The following is a 26537-nucleotide window of genomic DNA, read 5'->3' as shown; positions in this document are numbered from 1 at the left end:
TTACTGTGATGTAAATGGAACCAGAAATGGTGGCAGAAGGGATTAGCTTGCAGTGCAGAAAGCTTTCTATGTAAATTTCTGTAGTCGTGCATAGCTATTGTCGGAGTATTTATTATGCAGAAGGCTTCATTGCAAAACCCTGTGCAGTCAGGCAGCGCTGCTGTCGGATGGTAGCACGAATGTGGAACTTCAGTCCTCGGACAGCTTGCCAGTGTTGCAACGTTTGGCCACCAGGGGGCGCAGCGCTCACGGAAAGCCCTGCATGGGGAGCCTGGAGTCCTCCAGGGGTTCTGCGGGGTGCCGGTGTGACTGCCGGCGTTTGTTCCGTTTTGATGATCGGATGTCAGCCAGTGCCAAAAAGTCTTTTCCAGCTCCCAGTTTCTGTGTATCGCACTGTAATTGTATGAGAATAAGGAAAGCTTGGATCTGATCTTGTACCCTATTGGGCACAAAACATTTCCAGCACGACACGCAAAGCTTCAGGCAGCTCGTCGTACCAGCGATGTACGTGGAGTCTGAAAGCGCTTGCAGACGTGCAACGTGTCTTTCGGGCTGTTGGAGCTGGAGCCTCGTTTGCCACCAGGTGGCAGCATGGGAGAAGGGAAAACTTCATTTTCCTACAATGGAAAACACGGGATTGGAATTTTTCTAGATGTTTAACAAAACTGCTCTGATGCTTAAATACCCAGGAATATAAAATGGAATCAGCTCTGCAGCTAAACACCTTTGTGAAGATTTTTCCCATTAGGGTGATGTAATTTCTGCACAGTTTCTGCCCAGTTGTGTATGTTTGTCCACTAGCTTAGCTTTGCTTGAGATGCTGTGGTTGGGGTGAGGGGTGTTAGAGGTGGCTGCAGTGGGGCTGCAGAGGACAGACACGAACATGTTGCACATGGCCTAGCCTGGAAACAGCTACAAATGATAAGAGCAATGCTGGGTGTGAGTGGCTGGCAGGTCCTATTGGTTTGAGAGGGGCAAATATGTGGGAAAGCACTTTGTGTCTGAAAGCTCTGTGGGTTAAAACAGGCATCTTGTTGCTTCCTAGAGTGTGTGAACTCCATTTCAGTAGTGAAAGCTCTGGGACACTGGGCATTTCTTTAAAAAATATATAATAGCCCTTGTTTTTAGAACAATTTTGTTCTTAACAATAAATACATTACTTCTCTGGGCAGGTAGAGAAAAAAAGATGATCACACTCAAGGCTTCCCAGGTGACCGTGTTCCTTTGAAAACAGCTGAAAAGTCATCACAGCTCTGCATGTGCTGAAGAAAGCATGAAACCTCAGGTAGGAGCATGCGTCCCTCAGTCAGGGTTGGCTGGGCCGTGCTGTCTTCTTGCTCTTTCTGGTTTACACTGTTGCTTATGTTGTGTAACACTGTATGAATGATGACTAGATTTTTTGTGTGCGTGTGTTTTTGTTGTTTTTTTTTCCCCCAAACTTGTCTCGAGACTGCCAGCCAGACACTACCTCAGTCTTGTGTTCAGTCTTATCTGTCCAAAATACTGTGGTATGCCAGGCTTCAGATTGTGAGGAGTTGTTGAGACTGCTGAAGCAATGCTCTCCAAACTTAGAAGAGAAAAATAGCAGCTTGTTAGATTTTGTGTACATGTTCTGTATTACTCTTTCGAAAGACATTCTTTGCACATGATTCTGTACTGTATTCTGCTGCCTGCACACGATTATATTCCACGAAAAAGAAGCACAGAGGTCAGTAGGTAGTGCCATTCTCTAGTTGGCTTACAGTTACTCTGAGCTTACATCTGTTCTTGTTCCATGAAGGTCACTGGTAGCTCTCAGGATATGGAGGCTGTAACTGGTGAGGGTGTGACTGCAATAGGGCACGTGTGCTCTGTAATGGGAAGTCGTAGCTTATGCACTTGGGTTGTGCTGGCGAAGGCACAAAGTGACAGATGGAAAGATTCTTCTGCAGGTGGGAGGCATAATAAACGTACATGAAAAAATATAGTAACTTCCATGTGCTGAAATAATAATTTGGAATGAAGCCTCCCAGGCATATTTTAATTATCCCTTCAGCACTTGCATGTGCCAGAACTTCTAATGGCATATCTCCAGAGCTTAATGATTTTGCAGAGTAATTAAATTGTCAGCCACGTGAACCTCCTCCACCTGACCTCTGCACGGTTGTATGCTGTTTCCCTTGCTTGGCATATATATATGGTTGTCATTTGCCTGAGTTTCTCAGTAGGAAACAACTTCCTAGCAATCAGTATCAGACAGTTTCATAGTCCCTCTGCTAAGACTTAAGTGAATGAATATAAAACAATTCTCTAGGCCAAAACTGCTGTATGAATGTAGTAACAAATGACAGTAGCTTGTACTTTCACATAACAATTACATGCAAATCTGGCTAGCCCCAGGACCACTTCTGATAACTGTACATTTGGACTGTAATGTTTGTAGTAAACTTAGAGCTGGTACAGGCTGGGTACAGCTGTTAATAGCACTGTATTGCTGCTCATATCTTTAGCAGACTCTTTTTCTTGTAACCTAATTTTTTTGCTCCTGACCATGTAAGTCTGTAATCTGTCCCATGAGCAAAATACCTCCCCAGCACCTTAGGAACATACTGGGATAAATAACCTGCTCCCCAGCAACAGTTACTTTTGTGTTTCTTGCAATGCAATTGAGAGCTCTCCATCTTCTTGTTTTTCATTACCTGATGTAATACCAAAGCAAAAAGGAAGCCACTAAGGACTCTGTTGGGTCTTTTACTGCCTGTTTGTGGTAAACTTGCCTTTTTGCATGATTAATTTTGTATGCTAGCTGCAAATACAAATAAGTACTCTGTGTAACAAGCTAAGGTGCTAAATTCTATCTCTGAATTTGTGATACTGTTCATGTTAGCAATCAACTCTATGTGTTGGTTTCTGTGGTTTTTTTTCTTCATATATCGTCTCTTGGATTTTACAATAGAAGTTTTGAAAATTCCCCCTCAAATTTTCTCCTCTCTGTTCTCCCTGAACAAGTATTCTAGCTGTAGTTTGCCGTGTGGTGTTGCTGGTGCCTTAGTAGACAGGTTACTACACAGCATAGTACTGAAAATGTCACTCTCTTCTTCATTACCCGAGTACAAAAATGTTTTCACCATGGTGGGAAAACTGCCTGAGCCTGCTGTGAGGTCTGTGCTCACCAGGCTCCAAAGGGCCCCCAGCTGTGCTGCTGAATCTCTGAGCAGGAGCTGATAAAAGAACGGTGTGGGCACAGCCTGCTGGAGGAGCCACCGGAAGAGACGCACACAAGGGAGGAGGTTTTACTGCATGAATGTGAAATGTAGCTTTACGTGTGGCATAGAAAATCCAAGTGAAGGTGGACACAGTGCAGTTAAATACAGTTTATTTTTGCCTGCCACCATACACAAATTAAATGACAAAAGCTGATCTATCGGAGCACTTGACTGTCTTGTAACCAGACATCTCATGTTGAAAGAAGTGAAGCGCTGTCAAATAGGAAACAGTAGTGAAATGGTCTTCCTGTGAAGCATCAGTTTTAGATGTGATGAGAAAGGTTAACCTCGCTTCCTGGTCAGGACAAAACTTGGACAGCATTTCATTCTAAGGGGGCTTTTAGATCATGTTGATAGCTATATAGGTAACACCTGAGAAAAATAAAGCCTATTACAGGTGTAATTCAATCTAGGACTTTATGTAGCTATCGATTTAGTGGAAAGGACTCTTGGAGCTCGTTACTGCACTCTTCTCCTTGCCTTTTTTTTTTGTTTTATTTTGAGTGTGAGTCAATCCTACTGTTTTCAGGCACTTATGCATGCAAATCCAGCAATTCCCACTGAAAAATCATCTCTTCCTCTTACTTACCTGCCTTAAATCTGCGTCTTTGTCAGAATCTGTGCACAAGTGCACTTGTCCTCAGTTGACTGACAGAGCTTTAACACAAAACCTGATATGATCTGGATTGCATCTCCTGGAATAGATTTCCATACAGAGTCATCTGAGGTGCAACCCGGAAAAGAACTGGATATGAAGCAATTTTCCTCTTAGCTGAGGTGAAAGCCAAACTTCATGCTTTGTGTGCTACTTGTTTGCAGGCAATTCTATGGGCTGAGCAGTTCTTCATCTTCTGAAGAGATGAAATAAATAAACCTGGAACTAAACCCTATGTGACTGCTTACTGCCTATTCTGTACTGAACTCTGAGACTTTGAAGGGCATGGACGAGAGGTTCATCCCTGAGGTAGCACTGGTTCTCTCAGAAAATAATCTTCTAAAGTTACTTTTCAGATGGAAATGAAATGCAGTTGAACTATGTATTCTTAGCTATAAATGCTACAATTTACCTGTAACTCGATTTCACGCTAGTAGGGGAAAGTAACATTCATAAAAGAATTTGGAGGGCTTTACTCAGTGATTTAGCCTGCTCTTATTGTCTTATGCTCTTATACGTGGGCCAGAGTACTTCAATAGGTCACCTCTGATGGGCAAAGCTGCTTCTATGATGGGATTTTAATTTCTTTCCCTATGGTTGAGATAATCCAATCTTTTGTTAGTTTGCAAACAAAATTTGTGAAGCAAACAAATAGTGTGATTTGGCACTTCACAAGTTAAGCACCAGCAGTAAATATCTTGCTTTCCAGTGATTCTTCTGCTAGAAAGAAAAACATTTGCTGGAAGATTAATTAAACTGTAGTAAATGTTCACATTTTAAAATATCATCATCATATTAGAACACCTACTGAAGCTCACCCAACTACTTCTATATCAAAATCCTTGCTGAATTGGCTATTGCGTTGTATTTTTTTTAATCAAAAATAATGATATTACATTCTTCAAGTGTAAATGCTGTAAAATAGACTATGGCAAAATGAAAAGGCACGGAATTAAAACGACTTAATTGTTTCCACTTTCACATTTGCTATTTGCCCAAAAGTATTTTATACACTTCTACAAGAATAAGCATCTTTTTAAATACATCTCTAAAGGAAGAGACCCCATAGTTTTATCTTTAACAACAGAATTTGTATTCCTCTAAGTGTGACTTTCTGTCTGGCAATACTCACTTTAAGGTGCTCTTTGGAGCAGAACTCAAGTGCAGCAGAAGAGTACAGCTTTGCATGAAGTCAGCAGCATTGAACATACAGCTCACGTGGTAATGAAGACAAACAGCAATCTCTTACATCAAAGCAGTAATCAAAGTGCAAGTAGACAGACAACATGAGAATTTAAACTAGATTTAACCTGAATTTGGGAAGAAAGCACTAGAAACTGAATCAGAATACTACAAAACAGTCCTGTGAAACACCTCAAACAGGTTTGCTGAGTCTCAGGTGTCATTGTAAGATGTATTAAAATCATTGCTGCTTTCTGAAAAATAGATGTGCAGTTGCGTGTTGGTTTGTTGGGTTGTTTTTGTTTGTTTATTTTAAGAATTAGTCTTTGTAGCCCTGATGTGGTATCTTAGTAACAGTCAGGATGTCATTTCCAACAGTCGTTTCTGTTCCAGAGCACACTGTTCAGCACAGCCCAGCAGTCACTGAGATGCTTGCATACTTCCCAGTGGAACCATAAAAGCTCGAGTGCTGCAGTTTCCTTGATTCTCACTACAGTAGCTGCACCATTAGCCTTGGCTGTGACTGAGTGGGAAAACATCAGGCACGTAGTTGGCAAGAATTGTTCATTGTGTCACCAATGTATGTCATTCTTGCCAGTAGTCCTTTGGTTACCACACTCTGCATTTGTCTGCTGGATGCATTGCAGTGCCTTTTTTACAGTGAAACACCTCTGAGAAGGCTTCAAAGTTCTGCAAAGATCCCATCACCCTGAACAAAGAGAAGAAACTTATTTGTGTGGAACAGTGCATGGAGATAATTGCTCTGGAAAACAGAAAACTATGTTCATGATGTGATTGAGTCAGGGAACTCAGTTACATCTCAGAGCACCACACACTTTAACTCTGCAAGAAGAACAAAGCTGACATAACTACTGAAAAGCTTGAACAAACATTCTCTATAGATTGGCAAATTCAGACTAAGTAAAGGAGGGCACTCTGCAGCAGTGTCCTACAGGGGGAGAATTTCTATGCTGGCCTGAATTTCTCTTGTCTGTTAGCATGTAGCTGCTAGCCCTGCACTGCTCTCTGGCTCTGAGCTTCACTGGTGCAAAGGATTGAACTACGTAAGTAAACCCACCTGTATTTCAGAGGGCTGTGAACATCTGTCTTTATTGACTGGCTGGCATATTCTGGTCTGTAGGAACCACACCAGACCTACATAAGGAGAATTAATAATTAGTGGATCAGCATTAAAGGAAATGCAATTGGGGCACTTTGTTCCCTTTTTCCAAAGTTCCTGAGAGGTGACCCTATTTGTTACAATATCAAATACAATAGGAGTGTGTTTTAGAGAGGGAGCAGAATAGACACAATTGTTTTCTCTAATAGTTTTAGTTTTGTCTGTATCTTTGGGATAGGTAAACTAGCTCTCGATTAACACCACCTATGTGTTTCCTCAAAGGAATGGGCTTAAGGCAGGCAGTCCAGGATGCACAGTGTTAGGTCCCCTAATGTCAAACATTTGTCAACCTACGACTGAAAACACATGAGAATTTCTTATCCAGGTGGTAGGGTGAAATTGAACTCAGCAAATTTACTGTTTCTGCATTGCAAAAAAGGGATATATAGGAAATAAGTGGAGTCAGTAGCAACATCTGTAGTCTGAATATGCGTGCAGCCAGTGTGAATCACTTTACAAGTGGAACTGGTGTTTTCTGTAAACTTCAGGCTTGTCTGTGGGTTTCTGAGTGTTCTTACCTGGGCAAAGTTGAGGAAGAAAAGCTGCTTGTGGGACAGATTCAGTCCAGGCAACTTTGGTTCCTTCCCTTCCTGTTCCAGCCATTTTAAATAAGCCTAGAAATTATGGATTCAATTCAGTGAAGCAACAGGATGGCCTATTCGTACACAATGGGTGTTCTGAATGCTATGCTGAAGTGAGAGATTGCAATCAGAATTGTGTGTGAACTCAATGTGTTCTCTGTTCTGTTTTCCTAATTTTTGTCTTTCTGATACAAATAGTACAGCAAATTTTATGGAAAAAAAAGTCATTGTGGGTATTCTGATTAAACACATGAAGATAATTTGCAGTCATCTTTGGAGAAATCTTTGAACTGAAAACTGATCATAAACCGGGGAAAAAATACCATTTTCTTACGTGGAAGTGGAGTTTTAGGTTTGCAGTTGTTAGGTGAATGGACCTCCATAGCAAGAACTGTGTTCATTCTTAACACTTGGAGATCCACTGGGAATTTCTGATTGTTTTACCCAAAGGTAGGACCTGCCACGCTGATGGACCAGCAAGCAAGCATGGCACCATGTGGCAGGTAGTTTCAGCTCAAGTGTAGCTGGAAATAAATACTAGCTCAGTAAGGCAACAGAGACTTCTGTCGTGACTGCAGTTTGAGGTGAAATCATCAGCTTTTACATTACTTTTTCTGTAGGATTTTTTGTATCTAGAGAAGAAGCATAAATCTTCTCTATCTTCTGTGCTGATGATTTCTGTGTCTTCAGGTAACTGCTTATAAAACAGCAGATAATAATCTTGCTCGATGTTAAATCCATTACCTCTTATTGTTACACATTAATTGGCCAATTTTCTTTTTTTAGGTATATTGACATAATGGAGACAAGTTAATGTGTCCTCATGCTGATTAATTTCAAATGTTCTATCACCTTATTCTTGTGGTTGCTCAGATAGTCCCAAAGCACACAAAATACAAAAGGTAGAACTGGGGGTTCAAATGCATTCAGCAGCACAGAGCCTCAGCAGATCCTGTATGCAGGACGTGTCACACCACGCTGCTCTTCCACATGAGTAACACATCTCAGAATCACATATGTATTCACATTACTGAAGTAATTAATTTTAATGGTATTCCTCAGATTCAGACTTTCCAGTTTAGATTTCTGAAAATTCAGGATGTTCTTCTATAAACACCCTTAACTGTTACCATATTACAACTGGAGAGAAGTTTTAGCCTGACATCTGCTGGGATTATTCTTAGAAAAGAACATTCCATGCTCACGCTTGAGCTCCACATGGAAAGAACCTTTGTGCCAATAAATACTGAGTTCCTATTCATAACAGTGGTTTGTAAACCTGGAGGATTACAGATACTGGACTTCCCTGAGGATAGAAGCTGTCTTCCCTGTTGAAATAGGACGATATGCAGGGGTGTTTTTAACAGAGAGCAGCATGCTGAACACCTTTCAGCTGCAGCACAGAGGCAGTGCTCTGAAATACAGTTGCATTTCTCTTATTTTGAACATAATCGATTAGTTGAAGCAGCCTTTTTACCGTGGAAAGAAGAGTTCTGAAATTATCTTGGTTTTTTGTTTTTTTGGTGGTTTTTTTTTTGCTTACTACAAAAAAGACACAGCATCAAGGTAGAAGAAACTTCTTTGTGTTATTTCCTAAAGCTCCTAAGACAAAGCAAGCAACAAAAGGAGCTAAGCGTTTAGAGACAGGTTGTTTGAGGAGGAGATGGAGCATCTATGTGATCTTTTCTTGTCTTACCTGACGTCACTTTTGAGATCAAAGATGAAAAGTGTGAGAGAAAAACTTGAAAAGACCGCATTGCTCTGTTTCCTAATATCACAAAGCTGTACTGCTTTGAGATTAGAGCCTGCTGCCATGTGATAAGCTGCTTGTGGTTGTAGCTGCCATTTTCAGAATTACGAGCTTTAGAAAACTGAGAGTGCTTTTTCTTGTGTAACATTGTGCCTATTTATGAACATGGCCCTTGTTTACCTGAAACTGAAGAATGCAGCACCAAGCATTATGTAGAATCAGAGTGTAACTGTGCTCTTCTGGGTGCAAGAATGCCAGCAATCCTACCTTGGGTTTGGGTCTATTGGGACATAAACTTACAGATATATAGCTAAGCTAGAACTTTATGTAATAACATGTTAGTTGTCAGTTTTTCTGTGCTATGAAAAGCATCCTGAATTGCTGAATATCAGGTAAAAATCATGCAGAGTGTATCTGAAATTTACCTTATAAGCCTGTCGGACTCCTCCATTATCTGCAATATTTTCTCCTAATGTGCTTATTCCACTGACCTGTAAAAGAATAATCACTCATTTACTCTACAGTCAGTAATATCAGTAACCAAAGAACCACAAGCTGAAGCACAGCTGACGGTCAGTGTGGAACAGAAGGCAGCAGTGACTTTGTGCTAGGACAAAGAAGGAGAGCATGTAAATGAGAAATGCTTTTTTTTTTCTTTTTCCCCAGTAATTGTTATTTTACATTTTGGATAGAAATTTGCCCTTTTGACTGGTTTATTGAAGGCAGGCTTTAGAAGAGAAGTAAATCTAAAAGTAGGAGTGGGCACTGCTGAATTCTTTTCTCTAGACACTCTGTTACTGAATTTGAACCAAGTGCTCGAGATGGCTGTTGTCAAACCTGCACCAGCCTGTTTCCCCTAAATGTCCTAAACAAAAGATCCTATATGTGGCTGTTCCTGGCAGCTGCACTTACATTCTGTCCTCCAGCCAGCTCCCACGTGTAGTTCCCATACTGGTGAACCATGCAGCGAGACTGCTCCTTGAAATGCATAGCTGAGAAATTGCTCCACCAGTCAAACATATTTCCATCTTTATCAAAATTCCTACCTGTGTGAGAAATTCAATACGTTACTGGCTTACAGTATCAGAAGTGGGACTTTATTCAAAACTGTTTTATGCCGCATTATAGAAAGATAATAAAGTAAATTTATTTCGTAAGTTCACACGGGGAGAAAAACGATTCCTGTATTTCAGGACATTGCTAGCTGCTCTTTTATCACAAAGAAGGAATGAAGGAAGAACGTAGTGCACAGATTTCATTTCACTTTAGAAGCCAGCGTAGCTGCTTGTACTGATAGTACTTCCAAATCTGATGCTGCTGCAGAAGCAACAGGTTTTCCTGAGAATTGCCATTGACTCAATTTGTTTTAAAAACCTTCTTACACCTTGAGTGGCCTTCTAAGTTCAGTGTAAACTGTTCAAGAGAATGCTCATAGTGTGCAAGTATTGCTCCCAGGTAATTAACTTAGCAGGTGTGTGCACACTTGTGCATGGATACTTCAGTCACCCAAGTGTATAATTTTAATTTCTTGCAATGTAATGAATGCAACTGAAAGAAGAATTCTTTCTGAGTTATCTTCTCACCATTGTCGTCAAAGCCGTGGGTAATTTCATGCCCAATAACCATCCCAATCCCTCCGAAGTTCAGGGCTTGTGGTTGGTGTTTGCTGAAGAATGGAGGCTGTAGAATCCCAGCAGGAAAAACTGCAGAGAGGAACAGAGAGGGAGGAACTGGAGCTAGATGGCTTTATTGCTGCGTGCTTGGCAAACGCCGTGGTTATTTGGTTAAAAGGTCAGGAGAGCATCTAAAATATGAAACGATTAGAAACACATTGTGCCTCCTCCTGTGAATTTGCTTCCCTCTGTACAAATGGGGAATGACAAGTTAATAAAGGTTTAATCTAGCACATCTGCAATTACAGTATTTCTTCTGAGAACCAAGCATCATTTGCATTTCAGCTTTAGCCTCATTTGATCTACAACATATAATGCAGTGAGTGAAGAACAGGAAGTTTAGTAACTGTCTCCTGGAGATGGGTACAGTTTGTGTTTTAAAGCCATTTTATAGGGGAACTAATGGATGTTTTATTGCTTTATTTTGGGTGCAGAAAGGTGAGCAATCATATGCTGATTACCACCAAAAACACTCAGCATGTAGAACATGCAGAACAGTAACTGCTTCAGACCTCCAAGTGCACTCCCATGTCATCGTGGGAGAGCAGCAGGAGGTCCATCCTTCTTCAGTCTCTCTGAAAAAAGCCTTATATAGAAGTGATGGGATTTAGTTTTCTTCTCATGAAAAATGAGAGATGTACATGCTTCTAGGAGAATTAAGACTGAAAGCGCTTAATTCTACTGAGATATTTTCTGATAATTGAAATACCGTAATTAGACACTTTGTTCATTAAGACCAGATTTCACGTCTGGAAAGCCAGCTCACAGCTGATAACAGTGAGTATGAAAGCAGTGTCAGTAAATAGGGATGATGTGGCAAGAGTCTGATGGTGAACACACGTGCAGCACTATGATGGCATCTATTAGCAAGCTACAGGAGGAGTGCTACTGAGGCTGAAGGATCACTCATAGCCTTGCTGTACCTACAATATAGAAGTAAATGGAAGCTGCAGAAGTGGGAAATAATTCTTTCTGATGAAGCTAAAGGGTCACATCATGGGTGCTTGGGATGTCCCTGCCTTTAGGAAAATATTATATAAATCTGCCCTTGGGCTGTGGTTTTAGCTTGATGCTCTGAGGATATAGTTCCTGTCTGGTCAAAAAAGGCACATGTTTTTCTCTTACCATATTGGGCACTACTTAACATAGTGATACTCTTGTTGCTCTGGAGTGCAAAAAACTCTACAGAGTAGAAATGATTTGGTTCCTCTCCTGTTTGAGGTCCTCGGAGTTCAGCAAGGACTCTACAGTATCTCTAGGTTTAATGTGAACTTCTGGCCACCTGCATGAGCTCAGAAATGGGAATATGTGGAACCAGACACGTTCATCATGTCTTCTTACATTTGAGATCTTGGCTACTAAGAGCAAGAGGGATCAGGCTAGCAACTCAGCAAAATATCTCAGCTCTAACCTCCTGTAAGCAGAGGCTGGTTTCTTTAATGTAGTTTACCTCTCAGCAAAATTACTTCTGTACCATCTGCACAGAGAGCAAACTGGAAGGCTGCCCTTATGTTTATCAGGAATGTGGAAACATGAGTAGAAACAGCTCAGAACACACTCTGAGCGTTCCCTGGTCGCTGAAGCTGGCACTTGTATAGTAGCAGTTACTGTCTCAGGCTTTCAAACATAAGGCTGTTCCAATTACAGTATATGAACTATGCCTGCCAAGTAGGGGGGTGGGGAGTTGAATATTCATCAACAAAGCTGCTGTTTGAAGAGAACAGTCTGCCTACCTTGCCCTCAGCTTCCACAAAGGCTCAGGCAGGTTTGCTTCCTTGCACGCTTCTGAAGCAATAACTGGTTAACAACTGTTTAAAATTGGTATTAACCTACCTATCTGGTTCCGATTGGGAGAGTAGAATGCATTGACCACTGCAGCTCCAATTATCCATCTGAAAGGAAACATTGCACACAAATTCATGAATATTTAAAACATTCTTTTTACTGAATTACTCTTATTCACAAATGTAGATTGCATTTAAAGGATTGAGATGAGAAGAAGGGTGCCACTGAATGCAGTTGTAAAGAAATACTCATAATAGGAAATAGATGATGTCTCACTTATTGGCATCTTTCATCCAGAAGAATACCAAATTAAAGCGAGAAACACATTTGCTCTTGAATGTTGAACAGTGACACTGGGTGGAATGTGGTGGCTGTTTCCCAGGTCACTTCAACACTATCTGAGCTTAAGAGGAAATGAAGTATTACATTCATAAGAAAATTAACATTTAGAAGACATTCTGAGCAGCAAAGGTAGTTGCTGCAATTAGAAGTTAGGACCCAACTTGTCTGTTGAAAAATTTTAGTTAAAACTGAATAATCACAGTCATTGCAAATCGGGAATCAGATATACAAATGTCTGCAGTTGGAGTCCACTGTTTCATGGATAATGAGTATTAACTTAGAGAAGTAATTCTTGTTTGAAATAAGCTTCTTTTGGAAAATTTTACCCATAACTTGACAACCTTTTATTCTTTGTATTTCTCCCCTTCCATCCCCCCTCCTTCTCTTCTATCTGACATACACTTCTGGTCAGCCCACTTCAAAGCAGTCTGAAGCCATGGCCTCTTGGCAAGTGTTAGCAGCATCAGCCTAAGATCTTCCCACATCTTTTGTCCTCTCAGTGTCACGTGGTGCCCTGATTGCTCTATCTACCATTATCTTGACACAGTACTTGTAACACCACTAATTCAGGACTTAAGGTTATGTACCTGACATGTACATGTTTCCTGAAACTTACATGTCTTGGTCAACTCTTTCTCGAAGTTTTTTCAAGCTCTTTTGGGCTCCAGCTCTCAGATTTTCTAGGATGTTCTCAAAGTAATTGTGTTCACTGAAGTTTAGCTGAAGAAAGATATCTTGGTATTGGTAAGATGTGCTGAATGAGGAATTCTTTGTGCCACTGAATGCAGCTTCTAAAATATTTTGATTAAAAAGTATCACTTATAAATGCATGCAAAGAGCTAATTTCCAAAATGTTCCATGCAATCAAGTTTAGATGCTTTCCAGTCACTTGGAAATGATAGCTACTTTAGGTGTAAGTACTCAGTGTGGCAAGAGAATAAGTGTAGGCTTTTATACAGAGGTGAGGTACTTACTGAGGTACATACAGTGTACTTACATTGGCATATTCTTGATCTAGCTTTTCATTTTGGTCTTCCAAAATATAATCTGGGTAGCCAATCTGTTCTTTAATTGCCAACGCCTAGAAGAAAAGAGTTTAACCTTTCCTTTTTTGATTCAAATTCATTTTTGTTATTGCCCACCTGTTTATGAGAACTGGGATGCCAGTAGCTGAAAACATCCTATTGCCTGGTGAGACTTCAAACAAGCAAACAAAAAAACCCCAACACAGAACATACAGTCGTCTTCTCCTCTCCAAGTGTGGCCAATCACTGTGGTAAACTTGCAGACCCTACAGCACTATTTAACAAGATTCAGCTTAACTCCTTTTTCTTTGGCAACTGTGCCGATAGTTCTAAAGTCAGTGAAAACTTTCCTTTGGGGAATTGCATTGTATTCAGTTGTTGTATAGTTGATGGGTGTCATCTTCTCACTTATAATGTGGTTCACAAGATGCATTAGGGGAAATAAAAATGTATGTGAGCTAATAAGGGATAAAAAAAGAAAAGGAAAATGTCACAGGATGGATAATAAATAACAGGATAACGGACATTAAACTTTTCTCGTTTGGAAACTAACGCTACAATATTCCAAAGATTTCATACTCATGAAAGAATATTGAAGTTTCATGTTCTCTCTGACCTTCTCACGAGCTTTTGCTTTAGATGCCTCATCCATCCACTGTAACTCATCTAAGGTCTCAATGAACACTTCACGAATCTTATCTATTAAATCTTGGACCTAAAAGAAAGGCAGTTAAAAAATGAGTTATTTACATGCTATTTTTTCCCAAACACAGTTAAGGTGATGAAGGGTTTCCTATTGAAAACTGATTTCCCCAGAATTCTGTGTTTTGTACCTGGCATTTAAAAGAGAATCACAAGTGAGTTCTTATGCTTCCTGACTCATGGCTGGTGGGTATCTTTACCAGATAAAATAGGCTGGGAGATCAGATGGAGGGGAATGCTCACTGTGGACACTGGAGGTACAATAGTACAAAGGGGAAACTACATACCATCCTCTTGCTCTCACCAGCAAATGTCTCCCTGACATACATTGCTCCTACTGCGTTCTCCATGTTGTTGTTGACATAACTCACGCATTCTCTCCAGCGGGCTTCTTCCAATGTTGTCCCATAAAGTGCCTAGAATATAAAACACCACAGGATCAATTCTGCCAACGCGTCTTTTATTAAAAATCCTCTGCCAAACTGCTGCCTAATGAGAAAGCTAACTAAAGACAAAAGTTTCTCTTGTTCCTTCAACTTTGTTTTGTGATTACGTGCTCTAACAATGTCTCTGTGTTGACTTGGTGAATGGGGGACTCTTCTCCTAAAGAGACTGCAGAGCTTGGTACTGGCAGAGAGGAGATACCTTCCTGTAGCTGGCCCGAGCATCCTTGAAGCGCCGACTCAGGCTGCTGACTCGATCGATTACCAGTCGCCAGATGAGGTAGTTCTGGATGGTGCTGTGTGGAAAGCAAAGCTGACTTTAATCCCTTAGAAAAAGTAACATTAGTGCAGACTGTCAGAGGAGAACAGTGATGCTGTGTGATTCTCTTTTCTAAGAGAACGAGGAGAACTAGCAAGTGGGCCCAATAATTTGTTTCCACAGTATTTCTGTGACTTGTCACAGAATTGTTTCAAACTTTATTTTTTTTTACCTTGCTGAGTACTTGGAAATAATTGCTTTCAGCTCTTGCAAGTATGGCATGCCATATACAACAACTTCTTCTTCTGGGTCAACCTGAACACTTACTGAAGACATGACACCCTGGATGAAGAAGGTCCAGTTAAATTCCTAGGCAGAAAGGAGACACATACTCATGGTGTTAAGTGCCTTAGTAACTGTCCACACTTTCCATGCCTCTGAATGTTCTAGTGTTGGTAGTAGAAGCAACAGTCACTAGAGAACACTTACGTTCAACGCAAACTTTTCCTGTAGCTCTCTTAAGGTCATTTTGTTGTATAACAAGGTTACATCATGCCTTTCTTCTGCTGGGGTAGTTGCCTGAAGACATTCACAAAGTTATTACCATGATCAACTGACACAGACGCCAATGGCTGAAGTCACAGGAATGTGTGTGCACACATAAACATGTAAACATCACTGAGAATAAAAACAGGTTTGGGTTTTTTTGTGGGGGAGAAACGAGAGCAGAGTTGGCGTCCAGTGTTGCTTTCTACGTTTCAGTACAACAACTCAGGCACCTCTAAATCAATAATGCTTCATTAATCTTTTGAAGCAAGAGATTCCCTTCCTCTTTCTCAGAATGGACAACCAAGCTTTTATAAGTCTACTGCACCCCAAAAAACGCAAACTAATGATGCAAGGGAGCTAATCCTGGGGTTATCACGACGTGCATTTAGCAGAACATGAAGCATTTTGATTTAGGAGACTTCCAAAAAAACCAGTATGGCTAGGGCTAGAGCAGACATGATAGCAGTGCATGCAGTAGAGATAATTATACACACAGAGGCTCTGATTTCTGGGCTGCTCATGGCACAGAAAGCTTCCTTCTCTCCTAACCCCCCTACTTTTTTCTTTGGCCATGAGTTTTTACTGCGTCAAACTGCTGAAAATTAAGACTCTTCCTTCTACCCAAACATCCAGAGAGGTTCTTCATTGCTGTACTCACATTTGCAATATCTGTTTCAAGCTCCATAACCTTTGCCATCTCCTCTTGGACAAACAAATCGTCTTTGGATATATTCATGTCTTCTCGGATCATCTTAGCAATAGTGATCATGAACTGCAGGTAAGCTTCCCTTACCTGCACAGAAGAAATTGTATGTGTGCGTAGGGTCATTATGGAAAGGTTTGCTGTCGTTTGTCATTAAGCAAATTATTTTTATTTTAGCTTTTACAGTCTGCTGTGATACTGTTGGGCTCAATGGCACAGCTTCTACAGTCCATTTCTAATTTTACTGTCATTTTTCTTTTTCCTTACTGTAACAGATATTGCTGCAATCCTTATGAGTTCATCCCGTAATACTTTGCAGTGCAGTTCCCAGTTTCAAAATACATAACAAAAGCAATATTTTTTGCATCCCTAAGCAAGCTAACTCTGGAGTTTGGGGTTAGAATTTCAACCAGAGCAAAAAGAAAGCTCTGTGCTTTGAGTTGCACTATGGGAGTGGTTCCTACTCGCCAAAAAGCGGGGTAAACGTGAAGGGTTTAAGTTCTCTGAAATTAATACCATAAATCCTCTAAACTCTGTTTTCACAGACTGAAAGAAAAGCTCTCTGGGATGGGTCCCAGTGATACCTTTGCTTTATTTGTAAGAGGAAGCTATGGCTCTGAGTTACGCCTCAGAACGGGCCTTGAAAAGATATCTGGTTGCTGAGTACAGACCTATGATACAAAAAAGCTTAATATTACCCATGATTGCATACTTTTCTTCCTCCGTAGACCTTGGAAACCAGATAAATAAAATAGCTGTTTTGAAATCGAGTCCGGGCACTTACATGATAATGGTTTGTGTTTTTAGGCTGAATGCTGAGGCCTTAATCAGGCTGGACTCCCACAGCCTCAGTAAGAGTTGTGCCAAAAGATGCTGGACAACGCAGAGGGGGAGTTTGGGTCATCAGTTTGGTTCATTGTTTGTGGGAAGTGAGCTGTTAAATAGCAAATAAAAAGGGGTTGTCTCTCCTCTTTACTCATAAAAATTAAAAACACAGCCCTTCTTATTTAGTTATTTTAAATGCTTTTGGGTTTTCTTTTGCTAAGTAAAGATAATCCGTGTACTGTGCCCGATTTTCTACCCCCTGCGAGCTCTTCCGAGTCTGATTTTTGAGCAGGGATGCATAAATGTCCCTTTTAATGTAACTGCTACTACGTTGAACTTGTAGAACAGAATCCTGGTTCCAGCAGCTCCCAGCAAACTTCGAGCAGCTCTTTGTTGTTCCCAACACAGCCATGTGCAGATTATGTGTTGTTATTATGAGACAGATGAACAGAAGTTGGCAGTTTATAAAGGTGGCCAGAAGGTGTGGAAAAACAGTCTCATAAAAATTTCACAGGAATGTATTTTAGACCATATAATATATGGAAATATATTCAAATGCAGTGAAGTCATAAGAAAGCTAGTCTCTCTCTTTTTATTTTTATTTTTTTTTAATCTGTCTTTCCAGCCACTAGACAAAAGTCTGAAATGCTGATGGTTCTCTCTCTATTCCCTTCAGTTCATGCTAGGAAAATGAGTTCGACGTTAAGTTGCAAATCCTCACTCCAGTATGACATAATTGACAATTAAAAAGTACTCAAGCATTATCTTGAGCTTGGAAACTGATAAATTAGTAAACTGTTGCAAACACAGCCTGATAAGTAATTACAGAAACCTCACAATTCTGCCCTGAGCCCTGACACAGAAGAGCAGCTAGGATTTAATCTCTCAGAACTGCCATGTAATTTTGGGGAACATGAGGAGGGAAGGAAGGAAGTGGCAGCAGATTCTTACCAGCTGAGTAATTATATTAATTAATTAATTAATTAACATTTATTTGCTCTTCCATGGAAAACTTGATTTATGTTTTTTGTTTTTTTTTTGTTGTTGTTGTTGTTTTTCCTGAATGAACATGTGAGCTTTTGAATATTTTGGTCTTGAACACAAGTCATTTTGTGGTATTGCATGCTCAGTACAGAAGAATTGTCACTTCAGGTTGTACTGATAACCAAGTTTTCAGTTCCTTCTATGACAGCAACCAGAGCAGGTGGTTTTAGAAGATACAAGCAACATAGGTTCACAATTTTAGTGAAAGTTATCCTTCAAAATTAGAAACTGTTAAAAGTTATAAAATACAGTTGTATTTTGTTCACATAACTTTCTTCTGATCGGTGTGCATTCGCCAGTTCTGAGGAGTCTCGATATTTAGACATTTGCTCTGTCCTTTTGTAAAGTTGGTGAAACTTTGGTGTAAGTAGAGAAAAATGGAGCAGTGAATGTGATCATCTGCTCTGTAACATGAAGATTCGTATATTTGAGTTTTCCAATACACAGGAATACTTAATGATGTTACTTTAGTAGCACATAGTAAATAAATCACAAGGGGTACTTACCCTTTGGTAGTTGCCCCCATTAAAGTAGTAATCTCTGGATGGCATTCCTAAACTAGGTTGGTCAATCTGAGGGAGATCATATACATTTCTTTAGTTAGTGATGAACAGGAACCGGTGCTGTCCAAAGGTGTCCTTGAAAGGCAACATCCTTGAAATGCTGCACATGCCATCCAGTTTGGAATGGCCAACAAGGAGCTTCTACCAAACATTCAAGAACTTCAGCTCTCTAGAAACTGAGGTGAGATGGAAAGAACAACTTCTGCCTCTGAATTTCTAGATGGTGACAGGATGGATACTTAGAGTGGGTTATTGAGGAAAGTCTTTAAGTAGTCACTGAGATAGAAAAATACATTTAAGCAACTTAGAAAAGAAGCTGCTTGACTTGTGGGCTACACTTCTTGCATAAGAATGCATGAACAAGCTCTGAACATACACATACTGACTTTTGAAATATTATCTTGCTATATAATAAACCTCACAATCATTTTGCAAGTCACAAGCAGTTTCAACCCTTAAATGCTGTAAATCAGCAAAGGTCCATTGATGTAGCAGAAAAAGCTACCATGGAATGTTTCCCAAAATAACTTTGAGACGTATCTGACAGTTGAACCATTACATAAATTTTGCCAGTTGTGTATACACACTGACTTCATGGACAGCTGATCCATATGTAGGGGAAATAAGAACATGTTATAATTCTGGGGCACATAAATAATTCCTTGCAGTATTTTTCTTACATAGATGATATGTCTGCTGGAATCCCGGTCATCGTTCCATACAAACATGTCAATGAGGACACGTTTGTTAAATCTGGAGTTCATTATGGAGAGTTTCTCTTCCATGCTCCAGCTTGGTTCTTGGAGATAAAAGGAAAAACAGACATTATTTAGTAATGTATCAATTTGAACAGGACAGATATGTATGTGTTGCATCCTACATTTTAATCTTTTCTTCGTAAGGAAAAGTCAGGCTCTGCAGGACAGCTGTCACCTTAGTGCAGTAAATAATTCTGCCTCTTCCAGGCACAGTATTACCTTTGGTGTTGTTCCAGTCTGCAGAAGCCACTGGCCAATCTCCAACCATTGTTAAGACCTCTAGCAGAGGCAATGAATCTCGCTGCTCTATCAGACCTGACAGAGGAGAAAAAAATACTATTTGGTTTTGGAGAGCTGGGAGGAAGGGTGAGGAGGAATGGAGGAAGAAGAAAAATAGAAAATATCCCTTACAGTTTAAATCTGGAACTGAGTCTATCATTGTAGAAAACGAGAGAGACCATGAAATCATCAGTCTCCTGCATGAGTTTGATTGAATGGCTTTGGAAAGAATGAAATGAATTGCAGTTTTTTGCATACAGAAGGAAAGGCTTTGCATGTTTGAGGATGGTAAGCAGCACCCATGCCATATATCAAGGCACCTGTATCATCATTTGAAGAATGATGTTCCAGACAAGGCTACACGATTCCACAGATATCATATGGACCTTCGTTCAGGTTGTACATTTGGCATTGAGCAAAGGAACAAAACAAGAAGGGACTCACTCTCATTCATGCATGACTTGTACAGTATCTTAGCTTTCTGGAACGCTTCTCTGTCCCCTTGATCTGCAGTCTCCAGCACACCTGGGGAAAGATCCATTGCCGTGAGATTTTTGCCCTGGAGATCTTTGATCTTTTCATAGAAATCACTGAGAATTGAGGGCTGTGAAAAATACTTGTTACCTCAGGCTTCCATTACTGTTAAACTAGAGTGCTCTTTAAAGGAGCTATCAAAAGAACAGAGTGTCAGGAAGGACATGCATGCAGCTTGTCCATCTCCCTTTGAAGTTAGTACCAAATCACCAACAATTTTTAGTGAGAACAGGATGTTATGACAAGATGGATGTAGTAAAGGATGGAGAGATTAAAGGACTGGAGATAAAAAATCACAATCACAGTCAACACTTCTCTCTGTAATGCACAATAAATAGTGCGGCTGAAATTAAACACTAATGTGTAACCAAGGATAGAGAAGCCTCATTCCTACCTTTTAGGATGATCTCCAGCTCATCCCTCAGGATGTCAAAAATGCTGTATCTGGAGCTCGTTTCTGGGATAACATGCCGGTTCAGCCAGCCTCCACAGGCATACTGGTAGAAATCCTTGCAAGGATCAGCTGTTGTGTCCATATTCTGAATGATTCTAGCAGCTACATATCAAAATTAGAGAGTTGAGTTCCATAAACTACCCAGTAATCTCTGGGACTACCAGAGACTGCCACCAACATGCCTGGAAAGAAGGCACCTTGCTCATGCTGCTTAACATGGATGAGATTTATGCTCACGTACCATGACTCAAAGGATCATATTCTTTGTTTAAAAACACAAATAAGTGTCTGATAGCAGACATGTGCCCTGCAATTAGAGTGCTTTACAGAGGGAGCTCATAAATGACAATATGGTAATTCTCCCACAGCTCACTGACTTATACCTGAGGTACCCGCCTATGAAGTCAGTGTTTCCAGGGGGTGACTGAACATTTCTGCTGTGGTCTTACCTCTCTTAATTGCATGTGATGGAGTTACACCAGTAGATGCTCGAAATGAATAGCTCTGTGTGTACAATTCATGCTCCTTAGCAGAATTAATTCTAAGGGGATTTATGTGATACTTTATAGGTACAGATTATGTTGCTCAATTCATGTAATTGTGGCTCAGGCTAGAGAACCACTGACCATAATCAAAATCTTCCTGTACTGCTTCCTTACCATGAAAATACATAATGGAGAAATAACAACAGATTTGGGTTTTTTGGTCCCACTGTTTACACTTGCAGCTGTTTCTTTCTGAGGACAGCTATACTTATTGCCTTTGACAGAAATAGGTCTATTCCTTTAATACTGATCCAGTCTTAAAGCCTGCCTTGTTTATTCAGATTGGGCAGATCACTTGTAAAACATCACTTCTATAATAATCACCATTATAAGAGTCGTTACCTGCTGTAACACAACCAGGTGTGGTACATATATTGCCTGAATTGGTACCATACTGAGTGCCTGTAGAGAAAGGAGTAAGAGAGCAGACAGAATTAGTTGGAAGTCACTACCAGTCATCCACCAACTCAGTGCCAGTAAAAGATATCAATGTCAAACACATCTCTTATCTGTGGATACGCGTGGAACACTTCTGTGCAAGAAGTACAACAGCAATCACAGCAGTGAGTTTTAACTCACCTGCTCATTGTCTCCGTGATAGAAATGTTTTGCAAGAGCTTCTATAAGAAGGGAAAAAAACCCAAACCAGAAACAAACGTGCCACTATTACGTGAAGAAATGGATCTGTATCCCCATTGCAGCAGAATCTGAAAAGTATCACTCTTGGATATTAGTTTTCTCTTTTTTAATACCTTGTCTCGGTTTGTGAAATTCCTCCAGTGAAGAAAATCTGCAGAAGCCCAATGCACTGCTAAGGTGTGAGGGATGAGCAGAGCTGGAGCAGCGCCCAGCTCCTCCTGCTTGGTGCTCTCTGCTAAATGTGCTGCTGTGAGGCTGATGGCAGTGATAGAGGGCCTTGATGTAAAATCTAGAACTCAACACCTTGACTTTGTAACAGCATCTGATCATAAACTTCTTTGATCCTTACTCTGGGGTGCTTGTAGAAAAGTTGCTCAAAGCTTCCTTCCCATGAAAACACGTGTTTTACATTACAGCAAACAAGATTACAGTAATTCAGATAGAAATAAAACAGTAGGGAAGGAAAGAGGGCTTTGAAGTTCATCAGAGGAAGCAACATAAAAAGGCCTTACTGTGATTGGGAATGTAACATTCAGGGTTCAGTGGAGTGCAGTTGTGCTGCATGGGAGTAGGTCTGCATCACAGTAACTGCATGGCTGGTAATAGTTCAGTGTCTGAACATGGGATGAGCAAAATATGTGTAACGATATGAAGCTTCATGTAGAGGGCTTCAGCATTTTTTAATAACCAGGGGAAACAAGCACAATTGGTGGAGTTTCTTAAACTCTCTAATATATATTTAAAAGCCATTTAAAAGCCTTCTCTTCCACAGAGAAGGTTAAAAATATATATACATATATGTGTATGTACACACACTTCTTTCTAGGGAAAAGCCAATAGTTCAAGGCCATTCTGAAATCTTCCTTAAGAAGCAGTACTGGTCAGGGTGAGAAGTGCACTGAGGGTGCTGTATTTCCTCCACCATTTCTCAGGGTTGGGACAGGACTCAGATGAAGCCTGTTTTTAATAGAAATTTCTCCCTTTAATACAACCTCAGTGTTTTACTTTGGTTTCTGGAATCCAGCTGCTTTCAACAGGATTCAAACCCCTCATTCAAAAAGCACTTGTGACCGTGAAAATGTAACTGAGATGCATAAGCAGGGAAGCCAAATCTGTTCTGAAACCTTGGTTGCACACTGAGTGCTCTGAAACTCTGCCACAAAAAGAGATGATCAGAAATGGCTGGCGAGGGGCTCTCAATTTACTTCAGAAAGTGGTTCTTTTGTGTGTTTTATTTTTCCTGACAAAGAACCAAGCCAGCCTGACTGTGTATGAGATATGACCTCTTTGTGAGGTATTTGTTGAGTCTTTGCTCACTTGTTTGAGGCTTTGCATGCTGCACTTCTTGAACCTCAGAGAACTGGAAACAAACGTAAAATGCATCTTTCAGTCAATTTCAGACAGAATTTCAGGTGGGGATCAGCAGATGGGATAATGGCCGCTTCTGCTGCCCAGTGCATGGCCCAGCACTCCCACTGACAACACTCACACTTGCATTCACTTAGCTCCATCTAAGCAGAACTGGGACAGAGCAGAGTCTTGCCACCCAAATGTCATTTCACAGTGACTTTTGTGTTAGCTGCCACTTCTTTACATTCTCCACCTCCTTTGACTAGGATGCCTCACTAATGAACATTCATGGAGCTAAAGAACGATGAGCCATCAGCAGTCTAGGACATGAGCCAGATCTCAGCCACAGCCTCTTCTTTTCGTGCTGGTGCTGAGCTCAGATGCTGCTCACAGTCAGCAGGCTCTCACAAACCCATTATTTAAATGCACATTTATTCCATTCACAGCATAGGAAATGCAAGGGGCACGGAATGGCTTTTGGAAATCCAATCCCAGAACAAGGTGCTCCTTACTTCAAGGATTGTGTTTCTTTTTGTTTGTTTGTAAATGCTATCAGGTGCAGGACTGGGCCCTCAGCTCTAGCAGCCTGTGCAATAGGTGGGACTGCTGGCAACCAGGAGGGATGCAAACAGAAAGAAAATATTTGCCCATCTTACCTGAGAGAAACATACAAACCTGGGAGCCAGAAGGTGAATAATGTATCAATTAAATGGATGATTTGAGTGGTCAGGACTGGCAATTAAATGAAAATGCAAATTATTTGCAACTCATGTCTGTTCAGAGAAGCCATTGGTTATGACTTGACAGCTACAATGTGTGTTGAAGTGTTCTTCAAACTGTAAGCGCTGCAGCAAGTGATGAGATTTGGAGGTTGGTAAATATTTGTGGAACATAGCTGAGAGAGAGCTATGAAAAGGCTGCCAGGATGGGTGTGTAGGTGGTGATGGAAAGGTGTAATTGAGAACAGGCTGTAGTCAGATTCAAAAACGAACCACTTCACTTGTCTGCCTCCCTTTCTTTGCTCACCCAAATATTACTCTGCTATTCTTACTAAACTTTTTCTTGCTTGGTTAGGCAAGGTTTCATGAGCATGAAAGCTGCTCTAGATATCAAAAGTCCCCAAAGAGCTTCTAGATCTGTGGAACTGCTGCTGCTTGAGCTTCAGCCATTCTTTTTTTTCTTTCTTTCTTTTTTTTCTTTTTTTTTGTTTATTTGATTTATGGAGATAAAAGAAGAACAAACTCTTAATTTTCCATTAGCGAAATAGCCAACAGGCCAAGCAGCACTGCAGCTTTGCTATCATTTTGCACTCACGTTCTCCTTGGGAATGACTGAATCTGGGAAGCATTTCAAATGAAAGCTTAATTGCTGATACAGGCCTGAAAAATATTTATATATTGGAATTCTTTTTCCACAAACAAGCTTTCTTTTTAACACGCATACGCTGGCTTTGCATGCAGCTTCTTCTCATGGACCTGGATGTGAGGCCAATATCTGGACAAATATTAATAATGCCTGAATTTTGATTTCCCTGAACCCAAGAAGCAATGTGTGCAGCAGGTTTCTCATATCTTTTATGCATCCAAGCAACAAAAATTCTTCATAGCTCAGTGTTTTGATACAGAAATGCCTGCTGTAGGACTTAGCTTACGGGAGTTTTTTCTCCTCTCTTAAGCAGAATAAAAATGAACAACTACTGCTGAGTGTTATGAATACCAAATGCTCAGGGATTTCATCCAGCATTGGAACAAATGCTGATAACACTCAATTGCTGGCAGTGAAAAAGTAAACAATAAAAAAAGGCTTTTCTCTTGAATTATTACTCCCCCAAAATGGGGAGTATCCCTGCTCTGCAATTACTGTATGCAGGCAGAGCACATCAAACCTTGTTGTCAGGTTTCTGGCAGATCATTCTCATGGAAGTCACTGAAGCACATTTCACCTGGAGCTCAAATTGCACGATGCAATTTTAAAGAAGTCTCTCCCCCACTCCAGCAGTGCACTGACACTTATTGTGCTACAACACATGGAAATGTAAAAACACACACAGCCATACTTCCCCTCCATAATAGTGCAGCATTTTTTTTACCTTTGTCAAACAGATGATAAACTCAACAAAATGCACAGAATTACTTAGATCTTACTTCCTATAATTTAATAATGAAATAAAATGCCACAATCCCCTCTCGGTGAGTTCCAACTCCCTCAGAGAGGTGAGCTCACCTCTCTGTATTTTTGTTTTCATTTGGCTCTGCAGAAAAGACCTTAATGTTGCTTGCACGGGAAAAAGGAAAATTATTCAGGGGTTACTTACCTCTGCTGCTGGCATACAGGATTACCAGGGCGACTGCAGAACAAGTCATGAGGAGCAGCAGGACAGCCAGCCCGATGGCCACGAAGCGCCAGGATTTCTTCCCAGATTTTGTTGATTTTTCCACAATATCCATTTGACTTTCTGATTTCCCCATTATTGTAACTCTAAATTATGGAGGGGAGGGTAAGAAAGAATTAGCTGCACGGCTAAATCAGTACGGGGTGTATGCATGACAAATCAGGGAGTAAAAGGAAGCAGAATAAAAGCAAAGATAGGTAAAGAAAACTTCCAAATTATTACATGTATTTGTCCATTTGATTGTCCACAGATTTGCCAACCTCATTCTCCATTCTCCGTGCCTACCAGGTTGCCTGCACTCAGGGCGTGCTGCGGGGCTACGCCACCCAGACTCAGTGGTGCCGTGTCATCGCTCCAGGAGCCTGCTTTGGGAAGTGTGAGAAAGTCTCATGACTTGGTTGGGCAACTCCTTTCTCCCAAAAGGGGAAGGAGGGGAAAATCTGCCTCCTTCAGTCCTCGCTTTGAAAAGTGTCTCGCTGTTTCCAATAATTTTCCTCTCTTCCTCTGTGGATGTGAGTGGCTCTGTTATCAGCAGCAGAATCCAAACAGAGATCCTTCCAGATGCGAGCGTCTTTGAGCTGTGTCTGCCCTGTCCTTAGCAGAGATGAAGGGTTTGGAAAGGAGAAAGCTCCTACAGCATGTGTCAGCTGCCAGGTGTGCCAGAGCTCCTGACTGCCAGCTCCTCAGTCTTCTCAGAGCCATTCCCAAAGTTCTGAGCTCAGCTGTGTGCAGTTCCCAGCTTCAAGCAGACGCTCCTGAGCAGCAGGGGGAGGAGGGGTTGCATCACGCAGGCAGGCTGAGGGCTCTGTGCTCACAGCCTGCACGCTGCACCGCTCCTGCCGAGTTTCCTCCAGCTTTCCTGAAATGTGCCACCAGGTTACTTGGCTGCTGTGCTCAAAGGAGGAGTGAGAAGTCAGAGGTGGAAACCTACCGTAACCTTCTGGCCCTGAGAGTGCTGGCAGCTTTCAGTGTAATACAGACAACAGTTAGTGGAGTGAAAGCACGCTGATTTATACATAGGTGCGGGCGATATGCAGAACTCCTTTTGTGCTTCTCCTTGAAAATCTAAAAGCTAACAGC

General features: G+C 40.9%; 2 protein-coding genes across 4 annotated transcripts in view; one reads left to right on the top strand and one right to left on the bottom strand.

Moving 5' to 3' along the window:
* The window catches only part of LOC125703390 (transcription factor HES-5-like), a 66809-nt gene that overhangs the window by 21279 nt on the left and 18993 nt on the right, over window positions 1-26537 (top strand). For both annotated transcript variants that reach the window (XR_007380843.1, XR_007380844.1), the window contains exon 3: window positions 1173-1285. The gene's annotated coding sequence lies outside the window, so the exon portion shown is untranslated. The remainder of the gene's footprint in view (window positions 1-1172; window positions 1286-26537) is intronic.
* Window positions 3339-26336, bottom strand: MMEL1 (membrane metalloendopeptidase like 1). 2 transcript variants are annotated; one of them, XM_048967772.1, is made up of 23 exons: window positions 25743-26336; window positions 25380-25543; window positions 21419-21478; window positions 20472-20633; window positions 19988-20068; window positions 19484-19579; window positions 19187-19305; window positions 18450-18515; window positions 16030-16164; window positions 15312-15401; window positions 15055-15191; window positions 14766-14859; window positions 14408-14536; window positions 14035-14133; window positions 13391-13474; window positions 13010-13113; window positions 12100-12158; window positions 10177-10296; window positions 9506-9639; window positions 9019-9084; window positions 6781-6876; window positions 6161-6237; window positions 3339-5791 (listed from the first exon to the last, which is right to left on the bottom strand). In XM_048967772.1, exons 2-23 carry the CDS (start codon window positions 25531-25533, stop codon window positions 5692-5694), a joined length of 2262 nt encoding a protein of 753 aa, XP_048823729.1. In that variant the 5' UTR covers window positions 25534-25543; window positions 25743-26336; the 3' UTR covers window positions 3339-5691. The 2 variants fall into 2 exon arrangements, with proteins under 2 accessions (XP_048823729.1, XP_048823728.1); XM_048967771.1 differs by having other exon boundaries at window positions 25680-26335.

This window comes from Lagopus muta, chromosome 21, assembly GCF_023343835.1.
Source record: "Lagopus muta isolate bLagMut1 chromosome 21, bLagMut1 primary, whole genome shotgun sequence".
NCBI lineage: Eukaryota > Metazoa > Chordata > Aves > Galliformes > Phasianidae > Lagopus > Lagopus muta.
This window is presented reverse-complemented; position numbering and strand designations above follow the sequence as displayed.